General features: G+C 43.9%; 1 protein-coding gene across 3 annotated transcripts in view; it reads left to right on the forward strand.

The window, feature by feature from the left end:
* Positions 1 to 27,085, forward strand: part of LOC110982359 (MAM and LDL-receptor class A domain-containing protein 1-like) — a 157,892-nt gene that overhangs the window by 438 nt on the left and 130,369 nt on the right. For 2 of the 3 annotated variants that reach the window (XM_087131433.1, XM_087131431.1), the window contains exons 2-21: positions 7,158 to 7,304; positions 8,510 to 8,650; positions 9,503 to 9,727; positions 11,517 to 11,696; positions 12,475 to 12,828; positions 13,407 to 13,538; positions 14,355 to 14,611; positions 15,734 to 15,824; positions 17,067 to 17,294; positions 17,576 to 17,841; positions 18,406 to 18,493; positions 19,263 to 19,445; positions 20,856 to 21,007; positions 21,385 to 21,577; positions 22,035 to 22,178; positions 23,473 to 23,741; positions 24,889 to 24,973; positions 25,363 to 25,428; positions 26,347 to 26,490; positions 26,745 to 27,013. In XM_087131433.1, the coding sequence (XP_086987559.1) occupies positions 7,158 to 7,304; positions 8,510 to 8,650; positions 9,503 to 9,727; positions 11,517 to 11,696; positions 12,475 to 12,828; positions 13,407 to 13,538; positions 14,355 to 14,611; positions 15,734 to 15,824; positions 17,067 to 17,294; positions 17,576 to 17,841; positions 18,406 to 18,493; positions 19,263 to 19,445; positions 20,856 to 21,007; positions 21,385 to 21,577; positions 22,035 to 22,178; positions 23,473 to 23,741; positions 24,889 to 24,973; positions 25,363 to 25,428; positions 26,347 to 26,490; positions 26,745 to 27,013 (3,614 nt within the window). Of the gene's footprint in view, positions 1 to 5,430; positions 5,471 to 7,157; positions 7,305 to 8,509; positions 8,651 to 9,502; positions 9,728 to 11,516; positions 11,697 to 12,474; positions 12,829 to 13,406; positions 13,539 to 14,354; positions 14,612 to 15,733; positions 15,825 to 17,066; positions 17,295 to 17,575; positions 17,842 to 18,405; positions 18,494 to 19,262; positions 19,446 to 20,855; positions 21,008 to 21,384; positions 21,578 to 22,034; positions 22,179 to 23,472; positions 23,742 to 24,888; positions 24,974 to 25,362; positions 25,429 to 26,346; positions 26,491 to 26,744; positions 27,014 to 27,085 lie in introns of those variants that run through there. The other variant, XM_087131432.1, reaches the window with a different exon arrangement.

Raw genomic sequence — 27,085 nt, forward strand, 5'->3', positions numbered from 1 at the left:
AACTCACTTCCACTCAAACTCGCATTTACTTCCACGGCAAAGTGAGAAAAACAAGCATGGAATTATACAGAGAAGTAAATAAATGAGTTGATAAACAATGAAAAGTTGTAAATGACTAACATAGGCCTATAAATAGGCTTGGCTTGTGGCTTGCAATGGACATGGACCGACCAACACAAAAACACAAGGACAATGTGAACGAGACCGTGAGAGCATAAGCTGCTGGTTTAGTTCAACCCCCCCCCCTTCGGATTTCCTGGATCACTCACCCCCCCCCCCTTGGGAATTTCTGGATCCGCCCCTTTGGTCCTTGGGCCAATTGGGCCCAGTGTCAGCTATTACAGACCCCACATTTGGTCTGGATAGTCCTCGGTAGCCTTCCATTGTGTGGTGATGATGCTAAGCCGTGCACTGCAAAACCTCTGCTGTTAGTAACAGCCCTTTGGGTTTTTTTTTAGCAGAGGACCACAATGCATTGGATGGTGTCAAAAGTAACACCGATATTTTGATAACTAAGTCCTTAAAATGGATAACCCTGTCGTTTAAACCGAGATGAAATAATTGCAGCAATACGCTTCCGTAGATTTATTGTTACTTCTCTGAGAAATGCTTTTCGCTTTTGCACGTCTTAAAATCTGAAACTTTTGCAATATCAAAATTTTATTGCAAAATGATACAAAAATTACATACATTTAATGTATAATAACGATTCAGAAAGATATACAATATAGATAAGCATCTATGGATAATAAAAAATACTCCAAGTGTGACTTAACCGGTAAAGCAGCACATTTTTAAAAACAAAAATCACCAATACGGGCATATAGTGTGCCTCTAAAAGTTTGCCCAACGCATTGACCAATCACAGTGCGCGAAATCTGTCGGCCTGTACGCGTTTGGAAGGGTCGACATATTTCGAGCCTTGTGATTAGCCAACGCGTTGCAAACTCTTGGAGGTGTACTGTGACTCACCCGTATTGAGTTAAGTGGTGTCGTTAAGTATGCGGATAGCTGTGGAAAAAACTCACTGGTGTGCGGTTATTAGAGCCCAAATTTTTGAAACGATATCGGCTATTGACTGCATGGGCTGGAAGAGGTCGCGTGCCGTATGAAACTTGTCCTCCACTATATACACTGAGGTCTCCTTTTGACACGAAAATGAAGCAAATCATCAAGTGCTGGAAGTTGACATCCAGTGATCTTATACTTGCAAAATGAACGACGATTCGGCCGAGACGCTTCCTGATCGTGTCATCAACAGCAGTGCCCCACTAGACAATGGTTGACTGTGTCAAGACACCCCTCAATCACTCCCTGGTAGAACTAAAGTAACGGTGGCAATACAATCCGTATTAAAACCCCACAATCGGCTGAAATACTAAAGTTAATTATTTCACTCTTTCAACTTCTGAGCCATTTTATAACTAAGGAAACAGTACTTGATTAGGTCTTGCAAAAGTCTACCATCACTTCCTTTGTCTTGTTAACATTAAATTCTAAATTATTCTTACAGCAACAGTTAACGTTTGGTTGCACTTCATTTCGGCATAATGTCTTGTCACATGTAATTGATCCACCAACAGTCGTGTAAGTAGCATATCTGACAATAAACTTATCACCAAAAGAAGAAACACAATCATACACATGTACGTAAACAACAACGGACAAAGTACAACAATAGACAAAATTAATAACAATCTTTAGGCGTATATAAGTGTTGATGGACGAATGTTTGGAGTGATTATTACCATTTCTGATAATCTTGGAACGGTCTAAAAAGTCTACAATCCATTTATAGATACAGACATTTTTATCCAACGAAATTAATTTATCATAGTCAATTGAGAGAATCGAAAATTTCTTAGAATAGCCAAAAACATCCTACTCTACCTTTCCAAGGCCCTTTTTAACGTTGGCCTGGACAGGTTTACACGGTTTGTGGTGAGATATGGTGTGTTTTGCAGGACGCAATATTTTTCATAACCCTCCAAATATTTCGTAGTCCCTGTACTTTTTTAATAATAAAAAATCAACATGAAGAATCTAACGTCAGAAAGGAGGGTCTTTTAGAGGGGGTTATAATGAAAGGAATTTTTTCCATTTCGTTTCTACTCTTCCAAAAGAGCTTCATTTGTGTAAACAAATTCTAATTTCTAACCCTATATTTTAATTTAAGGATTGATTAAGTAATTATTCAGTTTTGTGGGCTTTAGTGTTCCCAGATCCCACCCCAAACATGAAGGATCTAAAGAAAGAAGGGTCTTTTAGAGGGGGAGATAATGAAAGGAAGTTTTTCCATTTCGTTTCTCCTCTTACAAAAGTGCTTCAAAGACCCACAATGTAGCATCACTTTTCAGAAAAGCCATAAAAGTTTACAGGAAAAACAAATTCTATTTTTTGTGCTGTCAAAAAGATTTGCTTTTTCATGGACGTCTACTTTTCTAAGTCATGTTTTGATAAAATGGTCATGTTATATCTAACATTTCAGTACATCCAAAAGTCGGCATAAGTGGGTTTTATTCTTACACAATGTGCCAATTTTGTTTCATCGATAAAGAAACCTCTTCAAAGGACGGGTCAGGGGTGGATCGAGTTTTTCTGGGGAGGGGAAGGGTCAGGCCAGAGATTTTCTTAATGTCTCATTTTTGTGGATAAGCAGAAATGATGACGAAACATTATACATGGCATACTTTGCGTACAATGGTATTGGTGAATTTATACCTTTTCCCTATCCCCTCTTTTTTTAGGGGGAGGCTCTCCGGGCAGGGGGGTTCGACCCCTATACCCGGTACCCCCCCCCATCCGTGCCTGCTGTGTACACCGTTTCAAAAAAGGCGTTGTCCTTTTCAATTCCTAAAGCAATGCAACATTTCCATGGGGGAAACTTCCCAACTGCATCTCCCTTGTTAATTAATCCTTCAAATTACAGGCCCATCAGATCAGAAGGCGTAAAGAGCAGCAAATGCTCACAGCGGCCTGAAGGTATATTAATAGCGCTCCCCTTTACAGAATGGTAGGCACGTGCTTCTCCGCGGAAGTCTTGTGCACCCCCTGTTCCCTCATTAAAAGCATTGAAATGTACAAAGCCTGTGCACAGACCACAGTTATTTTCCTGTGCCCCTGACCCCACCCCTAAGTCTCCCCTTATACATAAGGCGCAAGAGTTCACGGTATTTATACTCCTGCACTACCTCCATCGGACAGAGAAGAGTTGGTTTTGCGCATGAGCCTAGTTCTTTCTTCTATTCTCCTCTGTTTTGGTGCGGTTGACCGGACAGGCCAAAATTCCCGAACGCTACCCCAACCAACTCACCCAACTGTGACGGAAAGAGAGATGGTCAACATTGAAGAGTTTTGAGGACAGATACCACGAAAGACCCATGACCACTGCGCGTGAAACTTGTGTCACGCGTGTCTTGGATGGAGTCAACCAGGAAAGGAAAAAACAAGTTTATGAAAAGGTTATGCCACACAAATTCCGAAATAAAATATTTCTGTTTGAAGCTCTCGACTTTGGTCATTAATTTTCCATTCGAGTGGGCGGGTAGGTCCCGTTCCAGGCGATCGGTACCAGTTTACATACATTTGAAGATAAGGCCCTCGTTAGTGTGATCTCAAGTGGGTGGGTGAGCTTCGTTCTGTGTGTACTTGGAACTGCTAGGCGACCCTGTGGACCGCGCTAATTACCTTAAAGACAAATTGGGCAAGCGGCTTTTGATAAGATAAGGCAAACGCCGTGTGAGCACCGAAAGGACTTCAACATCACGGCAAATTTCTCATCGAGTGCAGGCCCGAAACTTTCTGTCACTTTGATTTTTCTTTGGACAGGTTAGCTATGGCGGAGAACCATCGGTACTTTAATCTGTCATTCATTTCGATGTTCGCCGTCAAAAGCAACAAGCAAGTCTTTTCGTATATAAAATGGCAAGATAAATGAAAATAGCAATTAGTCTTTTGTTTTAATAATGATCCTGGCAAACACGTGTTGCTTGGGTGGTAGCCCATTTCTATTAAAACAAGAAACCGAAACAGTCAGAAGCATTGTGACAACGGGTCCGTGGGGAAGGGAATGGGGGTTTGGATGATAGGCCTAAATCAAAAACTTGCCTGGCCATGGAAATTTAAAAAGCGGGTGGGGGATGACATCATTATAACAACCTTAAGGATCTTATGTAATTTTGGCTTTCATTTTTCGTTTTAGTGCTAATGAATACATTCTGGCTTGAGGAAATAGAAAGTTAGATGAATTTCCGAAAGTCTGGCGTCTTATTATTATTATTTTTTTTATCTCCACGAACATGTTGGGATACGTTTCAACACCTCATGCCCCTGTGAAAAGTGTACAGGCGTGTCATACATAGTGTGGACCTCTGCACAAAAGAAGTCCACATAATGCAGAGTTCGGTGACTTTGTGTGGACTCGCACACGTCCACACAATGTTTTCCCCTCTCTGAACAACAGTTTTGGGGTTAAGGTTATCCGTGGCAAAACGAAAAGGAACAGTCCAGGAAATCATCATCAAAACTCAAGCTCGAAGGAGTTATCATAGTTGGAGAAAAAGGAGCATTCACCTTAACGACAGGAGAGCAAAGGAATGTCCACACTTCGTATGTAAAACAAGTGTGGGTGCGCCGGGGGGGTTCATTATCGCCACACACTACTGATTTCCGCCTCTGACTCGAAGTGCCGATTATTTAACACACTCGAGCCTGAAAAAGAAATCCACAAAAGTTCGAAAAAAATGGGGGGGGTGTTAACTTCTTTAAAAATGAAGTTGTCCCGTTTTCCAAACGCAGTTGCAAAGAAAGCAAAAGAACAGATGACGGGTGTTTTTTTCTCGATGCTCTGGGGGAGCTGGTTAGCGTAGTGCTTCTTCAAGTTCCTCGCTTTGCACCAATGAGGCCCGGGTTTGGGTCTTGGCTTGGTCAAGGCTTTAAGTGCATGTGATTGCCAGTCCATACTCGCTCTCGCAGGTTTTCTCCGGGTACTCCGGTTTCCTCCTGCCTCTAAAACTGGACCTCCTTCCTAACTTCTTAGGTTGGTGTGATGTTCAAGTTCCTGATGGAGACTTTGCCTATATGATTCAGACTCACTCGGAGCCGACACACGTGTTCTATTTCGCCTGTGTAAGTTTTAGCCTTTTCGTCGGCTAGGGTTTCTGCATCGAAACTGCTCGTTGACTGAAAATCTTGGAACGGAATAAAAATACGTTAATCTTTAGCTTACTTTTATGCTGTTCAGTACTTCAAAAGCAAAACACAACTTTCACTGGGGTAAAACAAAAGGACGCTACGGCGAAGCAGAGAAGCCAATCTCCGATCAAACATTGTGTTCGAAATGAGAACGCTTGGTGGCGCTTTACTACTACAAGGGACAATAATGAGACAAACTGTGAGTGTGAGTCCGAGTGACGCGGGAAACTTGTGCAAATTCAAGAACTGTGAATGTGCAATGTGAAAGCCTCGCAAGGTTGGTACCTAATCCTGGCGTAAAGTCACCCGCCTTCTTACAAAATTGTATGCCTAACAAAGACGATATGCATTGCACTACAGAGTCTCCGGCAATGGTTTTGTTACGGTGTAACTTACACAGACCATGCATGATGCACAGAGGTAAACTTCTTGAAGGTCTTGTGCATGTTCCGACGGTGCTACTTCTCCAGAAATAAAGTAACGTGTAGGCCCATTTACTAGTAATTTGCATGATTAACTCAGACAAATACATGTACACAAAACACCTTACGGAAAGAGTTCAATAAACGGACAACACTTGATGCCCCCTGTGTACAGACCTGTGTCAAGACTTGTCTGGAAAAAAAAAAGTGTATTCTAACTTACATGTATCTCAGTACATGTAGGCTAAATGCTTAAGAATTTTCTGTGCTTAATTTCACTTTTTGGGACATTATCACTTTCTGACGGCTGTTATAACATTTTAATGGAAAATTAGTGTCGTCTGTAGGCCTATAAGTCTTTCCAACCTTACAGATCTTGAAGGAGCTCATCAGTGCAATCTTGAATGTTTCATAAATTCCTTGTACTTGTAGGCCTACTCCTGCCAAAGTTGATTTGCCTTTGAATGAAATCCATTCATAGGAGGGAGTACAATGAATTTGCACATACGTGAACAGCTTACATGTAACTCGAGTTGAGACTAGTAGAGCTGTGGATGCTGAGATACAATGGCTGACAATCAGTAGGCCCATCAAAACTGTCACATGTGACACCAAATTAAAGCATTTGCATACTGTTAATTGAAGGACTGGAAATCATACTCTATGGAGTCTTCCGAAGTAGTATTAATTACAAAAAGCAATTCCTTGCCACTGTTTGTCAAGGTGTTCATTCAAAGTGAGACCGCCCTTCCCTTTTGGTCTACAGTTTTATAAGCATGATAAGGCTTATGATAACAAAGGCCATACATGCCAGAATAAATTAGTTGCGTGTACTCAGTGTGCTCCGAGTCAAATGCTTAAGTACATGTACTTGTGCGCCTCATGGTGCACCCTCTTTTGTTCATGCGGTGAGTAAAAAAAAAACCGAGCCCTCTTTTGTTCCGCTTGGAGCGGATAGTGCTGGATATTTCTCACTAGGCTGTGCCTGCAGTTTTTAATTTAGGTTTTACATGTAGGCCATGATTGGGGTGACTACATGTAAATTGCTTTTTCCAAGTTGACATTACGGCATGTAATAGCGGATCCAGAACTGAGTTTTTTAATGGCCAAAGTTTGGAAGGGCCAAAAATTTAGAATTTTTCATGTAATTGGCCTTTCTGAGGGGTAAGGCTACATTGTACCTTGCAGTGCTTTTTACATGCATGTGCATTTAAGGAGAAGTAAACCAGAAATTGTCTTTTTCTCCATTTTTACCAAAAACTGTTGGCTCTTTGTGGAATCGGTCATTTTTGTGTGCCGACTGTTCCTTTTCTTTTATCTAATCCCAACACAATTTTCACGATACTCACTGCTTGTCCGAGTGCCTTTTCTCCTAAAGTTTTTTTCCAGCCAAAGTTGGGCCTCCCTGGCCGTGTCAACAAAGCTGGGCTCACCCCAGTTTGGGCAGTGACAGTCACAGCTTGGGTGTAGCATGATCACCGTCCTAGGCTGTGCTTCCCTGATAATTTATGATCAGTCAGTATCCTTGTCCTCAACCTGCAGCTTCGTCACAGAACACATTCAACTGTGCCTTTGAGAGCGGCTTCTGTGGGTGGGCACAGGCTACGGATGACGATGGCGACTTCGACAGAAACCAGGGGTCCACTCCCACGTGGAACACCGGGCCATCCTCGGATCACACCACAGGGAGTAAGTTATCTTCAAGGGTTAAGGAATGCATTTTTTTTACTACATTGAAAATGTAGATGTCCCTTTGACTTAAAATGACCCTCATTTTTAACTTTTGCCTTTTTGTTTTAAAAGATGTATTTCTGTGATGTTTTGGTTTTGATGCTGAAGTAAATTTCCATCACTCTCCTGAGTAAACTGTATGTTATTCCAGGGAGAAATCTCAATGTTTTATTGATTTGGTTGCAACAGAACTGCTCGAACTTTAGATATTTTACAGTTTTAAATTTCCTTTTTCTGTACTGGTTCATTGTCGGAGCAAAAGGCAATAAAGCCAAATGTTTTTTCTTTTGTAGAAGTGTTTCTAGCGGCCATATTTTGGGTTAACCAATCGAACAGAGATTCAGAGAAATAAGTGAGCATTGTCTTTCCCAGATTTACAAAGTGCCCCCTGAGCGTTCTTAAAAAGGATTGTAGTGTTTGTCCCAGGGCTGTGCTGAATATCTGAATATTCGATTGATTATCAAATATTTGAATATTGTTTTCCAAATTTAAATGTATTCCAGTACAAAATTCATGAAAAGAAGGGAGAATTTTCTTTGTTTGAAGTGAGAAAAATTGCACTATGGAGACTTGTTTCAAGCAGATTCAAATGAAAGCAACAGAAATCTTGCAATGAAATTAAAAAGTAAAATATTCATTAATAAAAAACTGAAAAGGAATTGAAATTTTCAACAGGGCAAGAAGTATTGTTTGTCACTAAAATCTTGATAAATTGTGGCTGGAGATACTCCTAAATGTAGTGTACAAATGTGTGCATTAATGCAACTGAATTTTTATGTTTTGTTCAACAATCTCCCAGGTGGTACAGCCAAATATTGGGATATTCCATCGAAATTGAAGGTCGTGTATTTGAATATTGAATTATTCAAATTGACTCATCCCTAGCTTGTCCCTCGTAAGACACTAGCTAAAATGCATGGCACCCAGCCAATGTTAACCCTAACCCTCCTCAATCCTTCACCTGTTGGAGGATTGAGGAGGGTTAATCGAGGATTTGTGCTGCATTCACTGGATTTATTAAGAGAAAAAACCATCAGTAGAATTGAGCCACATTTCTCACTGCTTTCATTTATGTGAGGAGTGTCCATTGCACTTCCTCCCTGGGCGATGCATGCGATGATTTATTTTCCCCTTTTTACCCACTCTGTCTTTGCAATCGACAGCCGGCTATTATGCCTACATGGAGGGCACAGGCAAAGGTTGGAACAACAAGCTGCGACTGGTCAGCCCAGATGTGACGGTCGTGCCCAGCAGCGGCGTCAAATGCGTGCGATTCTGGTATCACATCTACGGAGTTCTCTCAGGTGAGGAATTTGCTCCATTCGTCCCTGGACTCCAAACCCAAGCCCACAGACATTGCTGGAGCAAACCAGATCTAGGATTGTCGCTTTGCCATGAAAAAACTTAGGCAATGCCTGGCCCTACAACCTGTACTAACCTTCTTCTTGTTAACCCTGCACTACCTTGAAGTTAAGGGTGGGACGTTTACACGTTTCAATGAAAAAAGTCCCAAATCTGTTTACACATTTCCCAAACGTATAAACAGAATCACCCCTTTGAGAGGTTTGATGTTTAAATTGACACAATCTGGCGTTCATCTTTATTGTATTGTAACGATGACTGTAAGTGTCCCGAAAGTTGCTCATTCTCAGCCCATAAAAGCTGGACCTTGTAGGTATAATCAGAAGAAAGTAGAATACATCAATTTCTTCTCAATTCATTAAAAGAGGTTTAGTTTTTCTTTGAATATAAGCACCAGTCCCAGGTCCATCCCCTGTCACCAAGGAAAGTTCCCCGGGGGCCCAATTGGGCCAAGAACCCTAGGGACGCAAAATATTTTCCAAAATAAAAATCAGTGAGAAAAAGTGATTTTTTTGCTCAATTTTGTTTTTCTCTCTTCCAAAAGCCAACAAAAGCATCCCAAATGTAGCGTCACCCCCCAGAAAGGCCATGAAAGGTTTACATGAAAACAAATTCCAAATTTTTTGTCCTCAACCAAGTTCCCCCTCCCCCCCAAAAAATATTAAGGTTCTGGATCTGGCCCATTACCCAGTGCCAAGCCTCTCCAGCTGTCCAAGCAAACATACTCTATAGAAGGCCACAAAGTCGTAGCTTTGCCCCCTCAAAAACCTCTTCCTTTATTTGTCTTGGGCCAGGTTCACTGTACGTGTACACATCCAGTGACGGTACGGCCGGTAACCTGGGCTCGGCCATCTTCCAGCGGATCGGCAGCCAGGGGGACCAGTGGCTCGAGGCGGCACTGGATGTCACATCCTCGGTGTCGCCCTTCAAGGTGGTTTTTGAGGCTCAGCGGGGTCTCCTGGATACCAGCGATATCGCCCTGGATGACGTGGAGCTGCTGGACGGCTACTGCTCACAGGGTAAGGTTGCTAGACAGGGCATGGTCAAGTGACGTTGTTGGGTTGTTGAGCACACCACTTATTTCATTGCTTCCCGAGGAGTGAAGGGACATGGTCATGCTATTAACCCTAGCTAAGTCAGGTTACTTTTTACCATCTCACAGCCGGGGAGGGGGTATTCCGTCTCCCTCCCTTCAAGTTTCGAAACACCATATGTACATGAGACACTTGTAGTACAGATATGAGGTTTCAACTCTAACATTATGGTTGCGTTGTTACTGTCACATGAAGTTGAAGTCCACATGCTTGTCAGTCCACATGCAGTGAGCATGGCAGTGGAAAAGCATACATTTTTGGCTGATCTGTCTTGGGAAAAATTGGCACTGTGCCAGCAGGGTACATTGTACATGTACATTCACTTTTTTTTAAAAGGACATCAAAATGACCGCAAAAAGTGACTGAAAAATAATCTTAAAGGCTCAGCTCATGCTAAAAATGCACTGCAGTGATATTGGAAAAAAGTCCAGGGGCCAGGGTTAATTTTGTGTTGGAAACCCTGTAATTAATTGTATGGTTTCCATTTGAGTCAACCAACCACATTTACTTGGCTGCGACTGAGGAAAAACTGTTTTTGTGCTGCCGACCCTGTCTCGAATTTTCTACCCAGAAAAAAAAGAGAAAACTAGATTATCTTACAGATTTCTGTAGACAAGCAATAATTTGTGGCTGGCTTTAGAATAAAGGGTAATAAGTCACCCGATTCAGGTTATAAATAAGTTTTTGATATGGCTGGATTCTGTACATCAAAACCTACAATTTGATATTTGAATGACTACCGTAGTGTGCTGCATTGCGGAGATATTCATGTATAGGCATTTGTACATGAACATTTTCGAATTCAATAAAAGCACATTTTGAAAAAAGCTCCTTAAGTGTAACGCTTGGAAACACAGTGCCATATAGGATTTCCTACTGACTGATCAATTTTTCATCTTATCTTTCATCAGCATCCCTGTTTGTGCTGGTAGTCACAAATTCTGCAAAAAATAAATTTTATAGAAGCTTTTAAATGAAAAAACACTATCACATTTTTGAAGACATTTTTCCGTCTCCAAATAGAACAGGCCATTATGTGTTTGGCATTTTGCGACTTACTACCTTTTTTGTGGAGCAGGTCACATTTTTTCTTACCCTAACCCCCTTTTTTACCCTGACCAACCCACCCTCTCTAATGGGCAAAATGGTCTGATGGTCATGGTTTCAAGCCTTCAATCCACTCCAACTGACTCTCAAAATGTGTAATCTGCATCTGTGGTTACATCCCCTCCCAATATGATAACGTGGTCCACCTGATAATGCCGTCTTGCCGTTAATTCACAATGCAGAGCTATTAACCAACATAAGACCCACCCTCTACGCCTGGCATGTTGCTTGAAATGTGCCTAAGTTCCAACTGGGAAACCTCAGTGGGCTGGCTAAAGAAAATTACATTTCGAAAGAGACAGTGGGAAATTCGGGATATTAAGGGAAATTCCTAAGCTACCAGGAGGCAAGTTTAGTTGTGATTGAAGAAACAGGGCCCAGGCATGCAATTTTTGTTGAACCAACAGATTTCCTCATTTTTGTACTTCACACACATGCTGTTGAAACTTGGAAAAAACATCCATACAAAGTCTTGTAAAGGATGGAATTTCCTCTTTTTTGTGAAAGTTAAAGTTCTGGGAAATTCCATTTTAATCTGTCTTAATCTTTGCTGAAGAAAGAGCAAAAAATGCACTTCGATTTCCTTTTTTGTGGTATCCCCGTGCAGTGGTCATAACACCCACCTCTAGCACCATTCCCTCCTTAAGGGAGTGTGACTTCGAAGACCCTTCCATCTGTGGTTTCACACAGGACACCAACGACAACTTCAACTGGCAGAGGAAGAACGGGCAGGCCTCATCTGGCACGACGGGGCCCAAGACAGATCACACAACCGAAACAACTGCAGGTAGGTCCTACTCCCCCCAATCTCAACCCTGAACACTACCCCCAATACCCCCATATTCCCATCCAACCCCTTCCCTATCTCCACCCTCCAACCATACCCCATCCCAACCCTAAGTCTACCTCCTGCATTCCTACCCCAACCATTACTCTGCCACCCCCACGCTACCCCCTACCCTATCCCCCCCTCCTTCCCCCCCCCATCCTTCCTCATTCCACTCTTCACCCTACCTGTCATAATCCCACCTAAGACACACTCTGTATCAAATATGAGGCATAGGCTTAACAGCTCGTTAAATTGACACACAGCTGTGTTATAGTTCAAATGTGACATGGTTTGAGGGTGGATTGTCGAGTTTAGCTCCCCAGGCTATTGGAAGTTGAAAACCTATTTTCTGGGGTGAAGAGGAGTTAGTAGAAACTACCCACCCAAAATGAGCCATGTCACACTTGTTTAACCATACCTAAGACCTATTCAGCGGCCATTAAAATTTCCATAAGCAAGGGAAAGGCAGTGTAACCACCATCATTTCATGTGTTGTGTACATATGTAACTTCACTTTTTCAACTAGGCAACAGTTCTACTATACCCCTCCCAGGCAATAGTTAATAGTATGCTTGCTTATTTTATTGGTAGATGCTTTGCACCTGGTTAGCAGCAATAAATAGGTACATGCACGTGACAATGAATGGACCCTTGAGAATTAAGCCGTCAATCATGAATATATATCACATATGGTGGCATCCCTCTGTGCATGATTGCTGTGGTTTTTGTGCTACAGGCTACTACATGTACATCGACTCCCAGAGCCGACAGGTGGGCGACCTGGCCCGTCTCTCCTCCCCGTTCTTCCCATCCACCAACGGCGAGTGCCTGGAAATCTACTTCTACATGTATGGTGCCAACGTGGGCACGCTCAACATCTACCTGGTGGAGAAGGGTGGCGACCCCACCAAGCAGATCCCCGACTGGACTCGGACTGGCAACCAGGACGACCGCTGGCTGATGGCCCGCATGGCGGCCTTCACCACGCTAGACTACCAGGTGGTGCTCGAGGCCACAGTTGGGGGCACCTCGCTGGCGGTCATCGCCATCGACGACCTACGCATCGTGAGCGGAAGCTGTCAGATGCACGGTCAGAATCATCTCTCTATTTTTTTGTTTCTTCAAACTTATATCAAACGTGACCAGACATAGGGAAACAAAATGTAATTAAGTGGGATAGATGTGAAAGCTGGAAGAAGACAGGTGACAGCTATTTGAATCAAATTTAGTTTGTTCTGTTGAAACGATTGTGCATTCCCGGAGAAATTGACCAAAATGTCCTTGAATGAAAAAACCCTGAGATGCGTGTCGTACCAAAGTATTGTTTATGCCACAGCCTCTAACATGGCATACTTTTCACCTCTAGTGCTGTGCTGGGACACTTTTGCCTCCAATTTCACAGTAAGTGAAAGATTATCAGAGAAAAAATGTAACTTTCAATGGGGAGAACCTGACTGAAAGCAGGTTGTGTCAGATTAGTTCTCTCAAGAGACTCCTAAGGGGAAAAAACATGAAAAGTCTCTGGGGATGTTCCCCAAAAGTTTTAATAAATTTAGGATTAATTTTTAAATTAGGATTATCTCTGAATTTTCGTAGATGAGTAATGCTTTGACATGTTCTTCTTTTTCTTGTGACATATCTGTCGTCATCTGGTCTTTACGTTCTCAGGCGACTGCAGCTTTGAGTCAAACAGCTTGTGCGGTTGGATCCAGGACACCATTGATCAAATTGATTGGCTGTTGAAAACTGGGGCCAAAGGGAGCGGGCCAAAGAGCGATCACACAATGGAAGACAACACTGGTGAGATACTTCCGATTGCTCCTTTTTTTTGAAAACCAGACAGGGGCTTCTATGGTCATGAAAAATCCCGAGGGGAAATGCCTCGGAAATTGTGGAAAGAGTTGTGTCAAAGTGGAGATAAAATAGGGTGTTGTGGATTCCTGTTGTGAGAGGACAAAGGCCGTGGACGAGTCAATGTGTGCAGGCCTAGGCCTGTGCTGCCTCTGATAGCCACAGCAATAAAACTCCGGCCTCAGGCTGGAGAGAGACCTCAGAAAGACCCTGGGGGTCCGCCTCACTATTGTTCCCACCCCCGGGTCCTACATGTATTTGTCCTCGCTCACCCCTCCCCCCCACAATGGAAATCAAGATAATGCGAGGATTATTTTTGATGGGCTGCTTTGTATGTGATAATGTAACAATGATGAATGTACAGGCTGGCCTTGTCAGTCTGTAGTGTTGCAGCTTTTGCGCTTCATATAATACCATATAACAATCTCTGTCTGCAAAATGGTGTTAAATGTCATGGAAATTTGTTAACTTTCAGCTCTGGAAAATCCAGGAAAAGTCACAAAATTTGGTTTTCGGATTTCAGTGGGAACCCTGCAGGCTGGAAAATGCTTCACTTGATTTGTGTGCTTTCCACAACTTTTATTGTCCATGTTAAAAGTTTCCTGCAGGAAATGGTTTTACAGTGGTTCTCTTTGAAGTGTGAACAATTAACAGCAATGGAGGGGGGGTCGTCGTCCATTGGAATATTAATTTTTTCAGGCTGGTTTTGGAATGTTGGCTCACATTTTGTCTTCCTTTTTTGGGCATATTTTTTGATCCACCCAGGCTGGTACATCTACCTGGATGCCGCCAGTGCTCAGATCGGCAATGAGGCCTACCTTTCATGGTTTGAGAACGGCGTGGCGGACCCAACCACCGTCCGCTGCCTGACGTTCTGGTACTACATGAGTGGGGCCAACACCGGCACACTGGCAATCAAGCGCGAGGATGTTACCACCGACGTGAAATGGGAGCTGTCTGGCGAACAAGGCTCCAGCTGGAACTTCGGCCAGATCACCATTCAGCAGTCAGTTTCTTTAATCGTAAGCTGAATGGAGTGGTTTCTGATTAACCCTAATAATCCCAAATCCACAAATTTTTACACCCACCCTGGGAGGTAAGGGTTAAAGTGGGAGGCATGATATCCCAGGATTATCAAGTTTCATCTGTTATGTCTTGCGGTGTTATGGACCAAAAACTACAAGCCTGCATACTCACAATCACTTAGGAGTGAATGCAGGGATGTCCTGGTAGCTGCTACCTGCTTTGACACGATTTTTGTCCCAGGGGACCGTAACTTTTTCAGTTGGGTAAATTTCTGGGGGGAAGGGGTGGCAAAGTGCTTATTAGCTAAAGAGTTAAACAATTTGCAACTGAATTGAGTCGGTTTTGAGTTTGGTTTTAAGCAACTTTGTGAATTTCATCTCCTTTCAGCTCGCAGTTTTAATATCTATCTGTTTTTTCCTTATTTTTTCTTTTATTTTTTTTTTTTTTTTTTTTTTAAATTTGTTTTACCGGGCAGGGGTGGCTAATGGAACCCTCCTTGCCACCCCCTTGATGAGATGCCCTTGCTACCTCCTGGGTTACTGCTCAAAGTTCTGATGTTTATAATCATTCTTGGGTTTCACATGGCTTATTATCCAGTGTTGTCACCCTTGTGTTAATGGATAGCTGTGTATGTATGTTAAGGCTACAGCTTAGAGTAACATGCAGGCTTAGGGAAAGCCGTTGGCTTGTGGCTACAGCCAGGTCCAATTTGCCCTCAGGAAGAGAGAGAGTCAAAGGGGAGTGAAGTGACTCCTCAAAGGAGATCAACCGATGGCCGGCTGCTTGATTTGAACCCCTGCCCCTCTAGTAAAACAAGTCACAACCCCCCCACACACACACACAAGTGTGTATTTGCCTGCAACTAGGGACCCCCTATTGTTCCTCTTTTGTTTGTACTCTAACTTTTGTAGAAGACCACCCATATGTTTTGTACACAGTTGTCAATCGGGGACCCTCTGTCAGTCGGGGACCTTATTGTCCTCTATTGTTCAGGGTCCCCAAGTGAATGCAAAAGCTCACACACACCTCTCCCACTTAAAATCCCCACCCACACTCCCTCATTCCAGTGGATTCATTGCTGAGCTGAAGTTGAATTTTTTTTCCTTTTGTAATTTCAGATCATCATTGCCGGTAAAGTCACCTCAACTCTAAGCTCTGGCAATGACATTGCTGTGGATGACATTATCCTCACCGATAACTTCTGTCCAAGTAAGTAGCTTTTTTCCTTAGAGTACTACCAACAGTCTTTGTTCATGACCTGGTTGTTCAGGTTGTCCTCAAAAGGTCAAGATGTCCTCAGAGGTAGGTTTTTGGAAGTCCTCAGTACTTCTCATCCTCACAGGCCAGTTGTATGTTTCCTTCTTCAGCTTTTAGGTTGGCTTTTTCAGGGCTGTACAGCCAGCTTTTGTCATGGAAACGAGATGTCTCATATTACTCATTGATCTAATGTGATCAACTTGGCTGTAGTCTTTTTCAAGCTGTGAGATTTGTTGATTTTCGCTGTTCCTGTAAAAATCCTAACATTCTTGCACCCGGGGGTTTATGTTGCACTCCATACATTGTACGTGTAGTGTCTCCATGCGAGACTACAGCATTTGCAAGTGTTGAACACCTGCTACGGCTCTGTGCCACTGCCAATCAAAATTCGAGTCTATGGCGTCGGGACTGGAACATACTGCCTCGACCATCCTGTCGCAGCATGCAGTTCCGTACCCTACATATTAACCACTTCCTGCCGGGGCAGTTATCAATGTTGATAATGCTGGGGTGGGATATTTATCATTTTTTTCTGTTTTCAAAATTCTTCTTTAATTTTCATTTACTGGACACTTACAAAAACGTGAAGGACTGTCTGGTGTCCACTCTAGCCTGACAGACAAAATCTATTAACGCCTGAGTATTTCAGCCAGGCCTGCAGCCTTGTAAACAGAGCCCAGATTGTGCGGTGTTATATAACTTTCTTTTGTTCACAAACCTGGCTCAGCCTGCTGCTGACCTCTTTTCAATAGGGGCCAGATTTACAGATTAGCATTTAGCAGTGCTGTGTGGTTCATCGATGTGGTGGTGGAGCGCTTTTGTCCCCGGTGGTAATCCACTCACTCTAAATGCCCCAAACTGTGGTATGCTGTTTCAAAACAAGGCTGGATTATCTCCACTTTTGAGAGTGAAAAATGTCGGTAATTCCCAACAGCTTGGTCTTTTGTTCCGAGTACGGTCTTTTGTTCCCAGGCCCTGTTCCCTTTGTCCAAGTTTGGAAACCCCAGCCACACATATAAAGCATACGTGTCCGGATCCGGAATCCCCAGCAGGGAGTGATTAACTAGATACATCAGCAGCATTGGGTGAACATACATCTGACCATGGAAAAGAAGATTAGTTTTTCAATTAAATTTTCCCCTCTGTCTGTGAGAAAAACAAAAACGGAGACTTGTGCCTGTCTTTTTCCTGTAGCTATGCCCCCTGGAGCCGGGGTTGGGACCCCAGTCACTCCGTCCCCGGCCACAACCAACCCGCCGGTGGTCATACCCCCGGGACCGGCCAACTGCGACTTTGAGGCGGGGACATTCTGCAGCTTCACCAGCGACTCCACAGCCGACTTCAATTGGGTGCTGAGGCAGGGGCCCGCCTCCACCAGTGGCCACACGGGGCCCAAGTACGACCACACCAAGCGGGATGCAAGTGAGTTTTATGCCGTTTTGCTCAGGACTACAGACTTCTGTCACCGGGCAGTCATCTTGCTTTTTCTACCAGTCAAAGCAATGTGCCATACCTAATTGAGGCTAGAAGGAAAAATAGTCTGTTCCCTTTTATCAATGTGCACAGTTGTATTACTGTTGCCAAAGGGAACATGTCCCATCTTTAATGTTGGTAGAGAGCAATTGGTTGTCAAAAAAAAAACCTAGGTAAAATATTCACAAATACTCTGACAATTTTGTTCCAAATTACAATTTACCATACAGCTGGATACTACGCCCTCGCCGACGCCTCAGGGAACCTCGACAAAAAGGCACGACTGATGAGCGGGGATGTCCCCAGCCCTGGGGGCTCGGATAATTGCCTGACCTTCTGGTACTACATGTACGGCGACAGGGTGGCCAACCTGAACGTCTACCTGCAGCAGCAGGGCTCGGGCTTGGGCAAGCCGTTCTGGATGCGCACCGCCTCGCAGGGCGAGCACTGGATCATGGCATCTGTGGAGCTGGCCAAACTCACCAACACGTACAAGGTTGGTTTAGGGCGGGCACGTGGGACGAAATGTGGTGCACGCACGGGTGTCGTTGCAGTGTCCACCTCAAGCAGAATTGCGCCTTCCTTGACAAAGAAGAGACAGCCTGGTGAGAATTTGTTTGACCGGACGTATGATCAGCCAGCCTGTACAAAGACCGAATGTTCAAACAGAAATCGATCAGTACACATGCAAAAAGTGTGACGCGTGTGTGTGAGCCCGTGCACGCATTTGAAAAGATCCCACTGAAGGCTCTCTCTCCTTTTTTTTACTTCCTGAAAAACGAAGACGCATACACCTATAGCCATATATCACAGTCCTCGGTGAGCAGTCTGGAAGGGGGGGCGGAGTTTGAGCAATATCTGGTGGGATGAATTCTGGCTCAAGACCCCCCGCAATGAATGCAGGATATGCCACCGTGGATGATGGACTTTATCCTGTTCACTGTCATCACCAGGTTCCTCGCTCGTTAAAAGGGTACCAAGTGAAACCTGCCTTGTCATATTTCTATTTATATCATAAATTAGCATATTCAGATCGTCATTGTATTTAATATCTGCGCAGGTTGTCTTTGAAGGTGTCACAGGGAAGGGTTCTGGCAGCGACATTGCCATCGATGACATCATGGTGGCCTCCAATGCCTGCCCCATTCGTAAGTAGCAAAAAATATTGGCCCTGAATGAATAATTCATGATACATGATCACAAAGCAACCGGTGAGATATTAATTAAGGAATACAAAAATATGCAGACAATATTTATGAATGATGTAAGGAAGTAGCTAGACCCAAATTTGTCTGGGGGGAGGGGGCATGGCCACCATTCACCCCCCTTCCCCATCCCCTAGATCCACTTTTGGAATGATGCAACAAAAAAGAACGATTATAGTATCGAGAACACAAAAGCGGACACATTTTTGACTGAACAAGATTTGAAGTGAGTGGGATTTGAAAAATTTTGCAGCCACTTGAAATATTCGGCCACATGCATGTGGCCATCTTTCCTCTGACCAACAATCACGATGTGCTCATCCAAATTTAAAATAAAACACTGGTACACTTGCGATATTATGGTAGATGTATATATCACTATTGCCTTTAATATCTGCCAGTTTAAACTATGAACATAGAGATTCATATACCTAACAATGTACAGCTGTTTGTCACAACAGTGAAGCTGAGAGTTAGTGCGTATTTTTGACAGTCAGTATATAGCTTGCAGAAATATTACATGGACGGCATAACCAGGCTGTCAATATACAGGCAGTTACACTAGCTGTCATCAATTTCCAGTCAGTGTCTGGTATATGCAACCTGTAAAGCAGTACCAACAAAACAGTAAGTGTAATGTTGCCAAAATATATTTACTATGTCATATAATGTACACATAATTATGCACTGGGTATATTCCATCATCTTGCAGCTACTAAAACACCAGGTGGCCACCCGCTCTCCTGCGACTTTGAGCAAGGGTTCGTGCCTTGCGGTTGGAGCCAGGAAGATTCCACTTCAGGCAACGACAACTTTGACTGGGGGCTCGGCTCTGGAAACACAGTGACCTTTGGCACCGGCCCCGCCTTTGACCACACCCTGGGAACCGGAAGCGGTGAGAAACAGTCTTGTGACCAACTTCCCAACCGCTTGCTGACAGTGTCATTTTGGTGCCGAAAATGTTAACTTTTACATTAGAAAAGATATAGCAGCCAACCTGAGTTGTTATATACAGTACAGCCAAAGATAATGCCACAGGTACTGATCTGCAAGGCTAGTCATTTGAATACTGCACATAATGATGTTTCTCACCATGACTTCCTATATCTCATCACTGCGTGGTGCATCTATTTAGCTGTATACTACTGCCAAGCCTTGTTCACTACGACAATGAAGCAATGTGATCTGATAAGAAACATGGACCGATTCGGCGGAGCAATTACTGCAGCGTCCCTGACACTCACTAGCACACAGTCCTAAACGTGACCCCGCTAATCCTTTTTGACACTCAAACTCTGTGTGATTGTCCTAACCAAAAGACCATTCCAAAGTAATAAATGTCACATGGAGTTTTGGCTGGTAACCTGATTTATCAAGCAAGGTTTTTTATGCTGAAACAAATTTTGTGCTTATAACCACTTCGGACCGGGGCATTTTTCAACGTTGAGGATGCTGGGCCGGCATGACTATCATTTTTTCCGTTTTCAAAATCCTTCAACAATTCATCATTCCATTTAACAGTCGTTTATAGCCGCACGGAGTAATCTTCAGGCACTACTCTAAGTTGACAGGTGACCTTCATCGACGCCCGAATATTTCAGCCAGGCCTGCAGCCTTGTAAACAGAGCCCAGATTGTGCGGTGTTATACAGCTGTCTTTTGTTCACGAACCTGGCTCAGTGCACTGCTGACCTCTTTTCAATAGGGGCCAGATTAGCATGCAGCGGTGCTGTGTGGCTCATCGCTGCGGTGGTGGAGAGCTTTTGTCCCCGGTGGTAATCCGCTTGCTCTAAATACCCCAAACCCTGGTATACGGTTTCAAAATAACGCTGGATTATCACCACTTTTGAGAGTGAAAAATGCCAGTCATGCCCAGCAGCCTGGTCTTTTGTTCGGAGTACGGTCTTTTGTTACAGGGCCCTGTTTCCTTTGTCCGAGTTTGGAGACCCCGGCCACACATATAAACCATACGGCTCCGATCCCGGAGTCCCTGGCTGGTAGTGGTTAAGCAGCTCTATGAAATCAGCCATCTCTTCACAAGTGTGGGACACCACAGTGTAATGGCTCATGATCTTCGTCAGTGAATCAGTCTATAGAAAGGCTTGAGATCAGCATATGTGCAAAGCGGACCTTGCCCCTAGTGAAAATAACGCAAGACTCAGAGCTGTCACATGGAATCAGAGTCCTTTGTACCGAAATGGCACGCCTGGCTACTCACTCCACTTAAGCACAGCTGACGATTAATAATAAAAGAAATTCTAAGCTACTACGAAGTCACCCCTTCCCTGTACCCCACCTTCTTCCAGGCACCTACCTGTACATCAATGCAAGTCCCCAGAAAGATGGCGACAAGGCCTGGATAAAGACGGGGACCTACCCACCTGCGCAGGGCCATTGCCTGGAGTTCTACTACCACATGCGAGGCATACACATTGGCAGACTCAATGTCTTCCTTAAGGTAACTGCTGAGCCCGGCGTGGGACTTGGAAAGTTGATCAGGCAAATGTCTCTGCTAAAAATGTGGCTCCCTCCGAAACCAGGTTTTCATGGGCATGTACCCCTCACATCGCTCAGTCAAGTGATACCTATTGTTCAGTGTGCAGGTTGGCACTTAGCGATATTTTATCCCCCAAGTGACATTTAGGGGGACAGTGGCTAATTAGAGATAGGCCTCGCCAAAAACCAGAGTTGTTATTAATCATTTCTGGTAATGACACCAAGGATTCCTCAAAAGTGTCCTGGGCACTGTAGCTCACAAGATGGGCAAAGATTGTTTTGTGGGCTTATTAATCCCGAGGTCAATCTGATGTTATTGATTTTTTGCTTTTCTGCCAGGAAAATGACAAGTACTCTCACTACTACTTCACCATCAATGGGAACCTGGGCGAGATCTGGAACGTGGGTCGTTTCCCGTTTGTTGCGTATAGCGACTACCAAGTCGTCTTTGAGGCCACCGTGGGGAACGGAGACCAGGGCGACATAGCCATTGATGATGTCGAGATATTCTCGGGGACTTGTCCACCAATCGGTAACTAATGTTACTTGTTTTTTAAACAATCTCTAAAATTGGCTCCAGGAAATTTTGGTTAATAAGTTCTTTCTGAAAAGGCAAAAGCTCGCAAGCTGCAAAATTTAATCATTTTTTTAAACTAGTTTTGGCAATTCCAAAATTGTGTGTTGTTTGAAAGCATGTGTACTCTTTATTTTAGTATAGGTGAAAAACTGAATGTTTTCAATTTCATCATTCATTCTTTCTATTATTTTTTTAGAATCTACAAAGTGCAGTTGCCTACCTCTTTAAATCCAGAAGTTGTGCACCCCTAAAACCCCAACTTTGTATGCACCGTTCAGTAGCCTACAATATACATATTAAAAATGCAAAGACACTGCCATTTCAATCTCGGCAGAATTTTTGTCGCAGATAAAGAATTAAGTGTGCTGTGCACACATACATCACGAATTGTGTTGCTCTTTGAACCGAGCAGACAGCTGCAACTTTGATGATGCAAGCTCCTGCACGTGGGTGAACGACCTGACAACTGACACCTTTGACTGGATCGACGGCGCTGGGGGAACGCCCAGCTTCAACACCGGACCCTCTGTAGATCACACCTATGGCACGGCACAAGGTACAATGAAGTAATCTATGATGTGCCGGTTTAAAGGTTTTGTAGGTGGCACCACGCCAGTCTTTTTCATGCAGGCTCTGAAAAGAACTGTTATTCTCGGCGTTTTTGGCAGAATGCTTTGTCTGCCATCAGTAGACTGCATGTACCTACAAAACGAGAATGGTGCTATCCCAAACCTTCAAATTACAGTTTCCCACATAAACAGGCCACTTCAGACTGCTGGTCAAAACGAAAGGGTCTATGATTTGTTTTTTCTGAATATTGTTTAAAGTGAGAGATATTTGTCTTACAATAAATAAAGGTTTAATTTTGGGAAACATTTTTTCCTTCGAGAGGAATGATATCCCCTCTTGAAATTCATAAGGAAAGAGTGATGATAAACTGCGTGCCCAAGCATGCCAAGTGTTGGGTTATGATTTCAGCTAATTTGGCGAGCCAGGCACGGGCCAGTCAGTCAAGACAATATCATAAAGCAGGTGGATGGCACCATAGTTTCGTGAGGCGAATTCGCGGTGGAAAACAGTCTTGTTGCAGTTCCACTGTCTTGTTCAATTGCCACCATTTTCCTGTTGTTTCACCCACCGCGATAGAAGGTTGCCATCAGGCGAGACAGATGATTATCTTCCAGTGTTTGTGTTCATTCCTCATTTTTGCTCGTTTTGCTACAAAAGCATGGCGGGGATTTTCACGGGGGAGCTTGCAAAGCTTCGAGGGGGAGGGGAAAATGTATGGGTAAGGGGAGACAAAACACTCGTCAGCCGCAAACTGATTTGACAGTAAATAGCAGGAGAGGGGAGGTCATTGAGAAAGTTTGGTATTGCAACAGTGCATGTCCAAAATGTGCGTGCATGCGTCTGAGGTTGTTTCTGAGGCGTGCGGAAGGTCTGCCTCATCAGTGCAGCCCCAGCGGACTTGCATGCCTGCTTTGTGCGCGAATGACCTCGCTTGAAATACCCAACTGGCCCATTCTGAGGTCATGTCGAGCTAATTGATGATTTTTGTCCCCGCTCGTGTTTCAGTTCGTCTGAGTTTTTGCTTTCTTTTCTGTTTTGGTATTATGCGCCATTGAGATGAGACTGTGTACCAAGTGTTTACACAGTTGTTTATTTGCCTCCGACCTCCCAAGCACGAAAGCAAACAAACTGTATGATCGTTACTAAACATATCAATAAACGGTATCGTTAAAATAGGAAAATTGCGCCCTCTCTTGATCCACTCAGAGTGGCTACACCACATTGTCTACAATCTTATGCTTCCATGCACGTTTTCTATTTCTGGTCGTGATTCTGTCAAGGTTTGTACAAGTACATCGAGGCGTCCTATCCCAAGAAGAAAGGGGACTTTGCCATCTTCAAGTCCCAGGCCCTACCCCCGACGACCTCCTCAGGCCGCTGCCTGACCTTCTGGTACCACATGTACGGCAACGACATCGGCGAGCTACAGGTGATCTCGGAGAACCCCGCCGACGGACTGACCACCACCTTCTGGAAGCTGGGTGGCCAGAACCTGGGCGACTTCTGGCTGGAGGGCCAGGTGCCCGTGTCCAATCCCAATCCATACAAGGTGAGGTCAGGGCGTAGGGAACAATAAACACACACACACAAGCTATGGGGGTACAGCCGTCCCCTTGGGGTCCATTTTATCACAGACATCACAGCCTGAGGTACTGTATGCACCCCACAGGGACAATTTTGCAGTGATTTTCGTTTCCAACATGCACATCCTTTCATGTGTACTGTAGACCGTTTTGCTTTCAGGAACTGAAAGTTTTCTTGATATCCCATGTTACAAAGGTTTTTGGGGAACAATGACGAAGTGAATTCATGTCGAACCTTTCATGGCATTTTTCTTTGAATTGAATGTCCACAAACTTACTTGTGTGTTTGTGGAAGCTAAAATCTTCAGTGTGTGAATTACGCACACATATAGGTTTGTGTCAGTTCACGTTGCCAAAATTAGGCAGGAGATTTGTCAGGGCTTTTCCTGATTTTCAGAATCTGTCCAACAATCTCTGTTGAAATCTGGAAATTCCCAAGCTCAACTTTGAGCTTGAGAACACAAGAAATGTCTATATAAATGTAGACCCAACACACCTGTGCGGCCCACAAAACCTGTCGTGAGTATTTCATGGATATTTCATTTTCTTTCAATATCACCCCTGCCCAATGTGCAGATTTTACAACGTGCAACACCATCACTTCAGTTTTACTTTGTGAAGACAGTGACGATTTACAAAGGAAAGCTTTAATAAGGATATTCTGGTTGGTGAAAGATCACAATTCAAGACTTCTTCAGTGGCTTGTAGCTTAGAAGCCCTTCCACAGATTGTGGCATTATGTGCTAGTTTGTGACACCAAATCATCCTCTTTATTCTAAAGACTTTCTCGATCCAAATTGATCCTTCTCTGTTGAGACAAGTTTCACCTTTTTTCTATCTTTAACAATCAGCATTAACCCTCCCATGCTGAAGTCACTCTTCGGGTCACTTGGTAAACACCTCAAAGAAGCTGTGTTGTGTTGTGCACTGCACCAACATACAAGAGAGTGACCTTGGGCACTTGTGCATATTTGTGCTGTAAAACTAAAGGAGGGTTAAGACTGAACATGGTGTATTTCTGTGACCCATCAGGTGTGTGAACGTGACAAAGTAGCTTGCCCATTTTGGGGCTCCAGTCACCTGTTAAACGTTGTTCTCATTGTTTGTCCTCAGATGCAATTCAAAGGCGTTATTGGAGCAAGTTACGAGGGCGATATAGCCCTGGACGACATTGAATTCAAAGATACTCTTTGCGGAGGTAAATCTCAAATAATCATAATAACAAAACAGTGGCAACACTTTTTTCCTGCATTTAGTTTAAGAAATTTACAATTTACATCCTAATTCTTTTTATTAATAATATCCTATATTCCCAGGTTGGCCAGGTAAAGTTCAAAGCAAGGAGAACACTTCACTTTATTAAATTGTAAAGTGAAAGTGAAAACAGTGAACTAAAATGTTCTTACAAATGTCGGCCCAGTCTTTTGAATGATCTAGAAAATTTGGAATATAATACACTCCTTTATGTTACGAAAATTAAAAGTGTCTGGCACCATCCCATTCAGCAGGTTACAGGTTTAATACAGGAAATGTAAATATGTTTCAGAGTGAGACTTTTTGTGCAATGTCTGTTTTCTTGTATTGCAGTTTATCCCAGTAATGCTGACACCGGAGCGACGTTGCCGACGCACCCCCCTCCACCAACAACAGTGTGTGAGTGCCCGCTTAACTGTAGATTGAACAACCTGACCATTTTATCCGTACATGTATATGAAGACTGTTCTGTGTGAAATGGACCAGTGGCCATAAAAGAGACGTGGCCACTGGCCATGATGAAGAGGTGGAGCAATGGGCAGGTAGCCACAGTGGTCAGGTGGCCACAACGGACACTGTAGCTACAGTGGACAGGGGGGCCATAAAAGACCAATGGCCATCATGAACAGGGGGCCACAGTGGACATGTGGCCACATGGCCAGGATTTACAGCTGGCCACAAATAGATATATAGAAATGGCAACATTTTAGAATGGACAGATGGCCACTACGGGCAGGTGGTCACAGTGGACGATTTGGCAAAAATGGATAGAGAGTCACAGTGGACAATCAGACACAATAGACATAGTGGACAGATGGATTCAGTGGGGAGATGGCCAGTTGTTGGCAAGGTGCTCATACCTACAATGGGTTCGTCAGACCACAAAGCATCTGCTCGCAACCATAATTTTGCTATAAGTGACTGCCAGTAAGAGTGAAAAGTTGGCAGCCAACGGAACCATGCAATTAGGGACAATAAGCCAATGACTGTGGTGCTATCCACTCTGAGCAGAACAGAAGAGAGCATGTCTTTTGGTACTCACTGCATAGGCGCGCCACAAGGCTCACAAGTATATGCGCGTTTGACGCAAAGCATGCTGAGTACGCCTAACTAATTTACTCTGGCATGTATGGTCTTTGCGTGTATGCAGGACGTGTGTTGTAACCACCCGTCTCTCTTTCCGCCAATTGTGGGTGCATTTCAGCTTGGGGTGGATAGGTAGCCAACTGGACAAACCAGGAGATTTGGTGACTTTCGGACGCAGATCTCTCTGTCATTACTCAAGATGTGATTTTCGTTTCTTCTTACATTTGTCAGGGCCAGCTACTTACGACTGCGACTTTGAACAGGACATGTGCAGCTACACAGATGCAACCGATGACGATTTTGACTGGAGGCGGCTGAGCGGTGCCACCGGTTCCTCTCAGACTGGGCCCTCCGTTGATCACACTCTGGGAACCAGTGAGTTTACACAATGAGCCATCTGTAATTAGCTGGGACAGTTCAAATAATTGCATGCTATCAAATTTCATTAACAAGAGCACTGCTAATACAACTTTCTGCCTACAACAAGGAAGAGTTTAGGTCCTGATCTTTTGTTCTATAGGTTTGCCTTAACTTCCTTGGGTCTGTCTAAAGTCATAAAAGTACTTTCAAGACACATCACTGCAACAACATAGTTTTAAGTATTACTATGAACACACTTTTTCGTGAAGGTGCTGGATATTATATCTACATTGAGGTGTCCTTCCAGTCCTCTGGCGACAAAGCGCGGCTGGAGAGCCCCATCATCACGGCATCAACCACACCCAAGTGCCTGACGTTCTGGTACCACATGTATGGCGACCACATCAACCAGCTGAACGTGTACACCCGTGATGCGGGCAGCACCGCGTTGGGCCCCGCCAAGTGGACACGGAAAGGCACGAGGGACGACCAGTGGTACGTTGGGGACATGATGGGCACGTCGACTGCCGGCTACCAAGTAAGCCTTCGTTGCGGAGCTATCATGATGTTTCAACAAAATCAGCCTCATGGCTCAAAACATATTGTGGCA

Source organism: Acanthaster planci, linkage group LG21 (assembly GCF_054643075.1).
Source record: "Acanthaster planci isolate LZ-2023a linkage group LG21, COTS_SCS, whole genome shotgun sequence".
NCBI classification, from domain to species: Eukaryota; Metazoa; Echinodermata; class Asteroidea; order Valvatida; family Acanthasteridae; genus Acanthaster; species Acanthaster planci.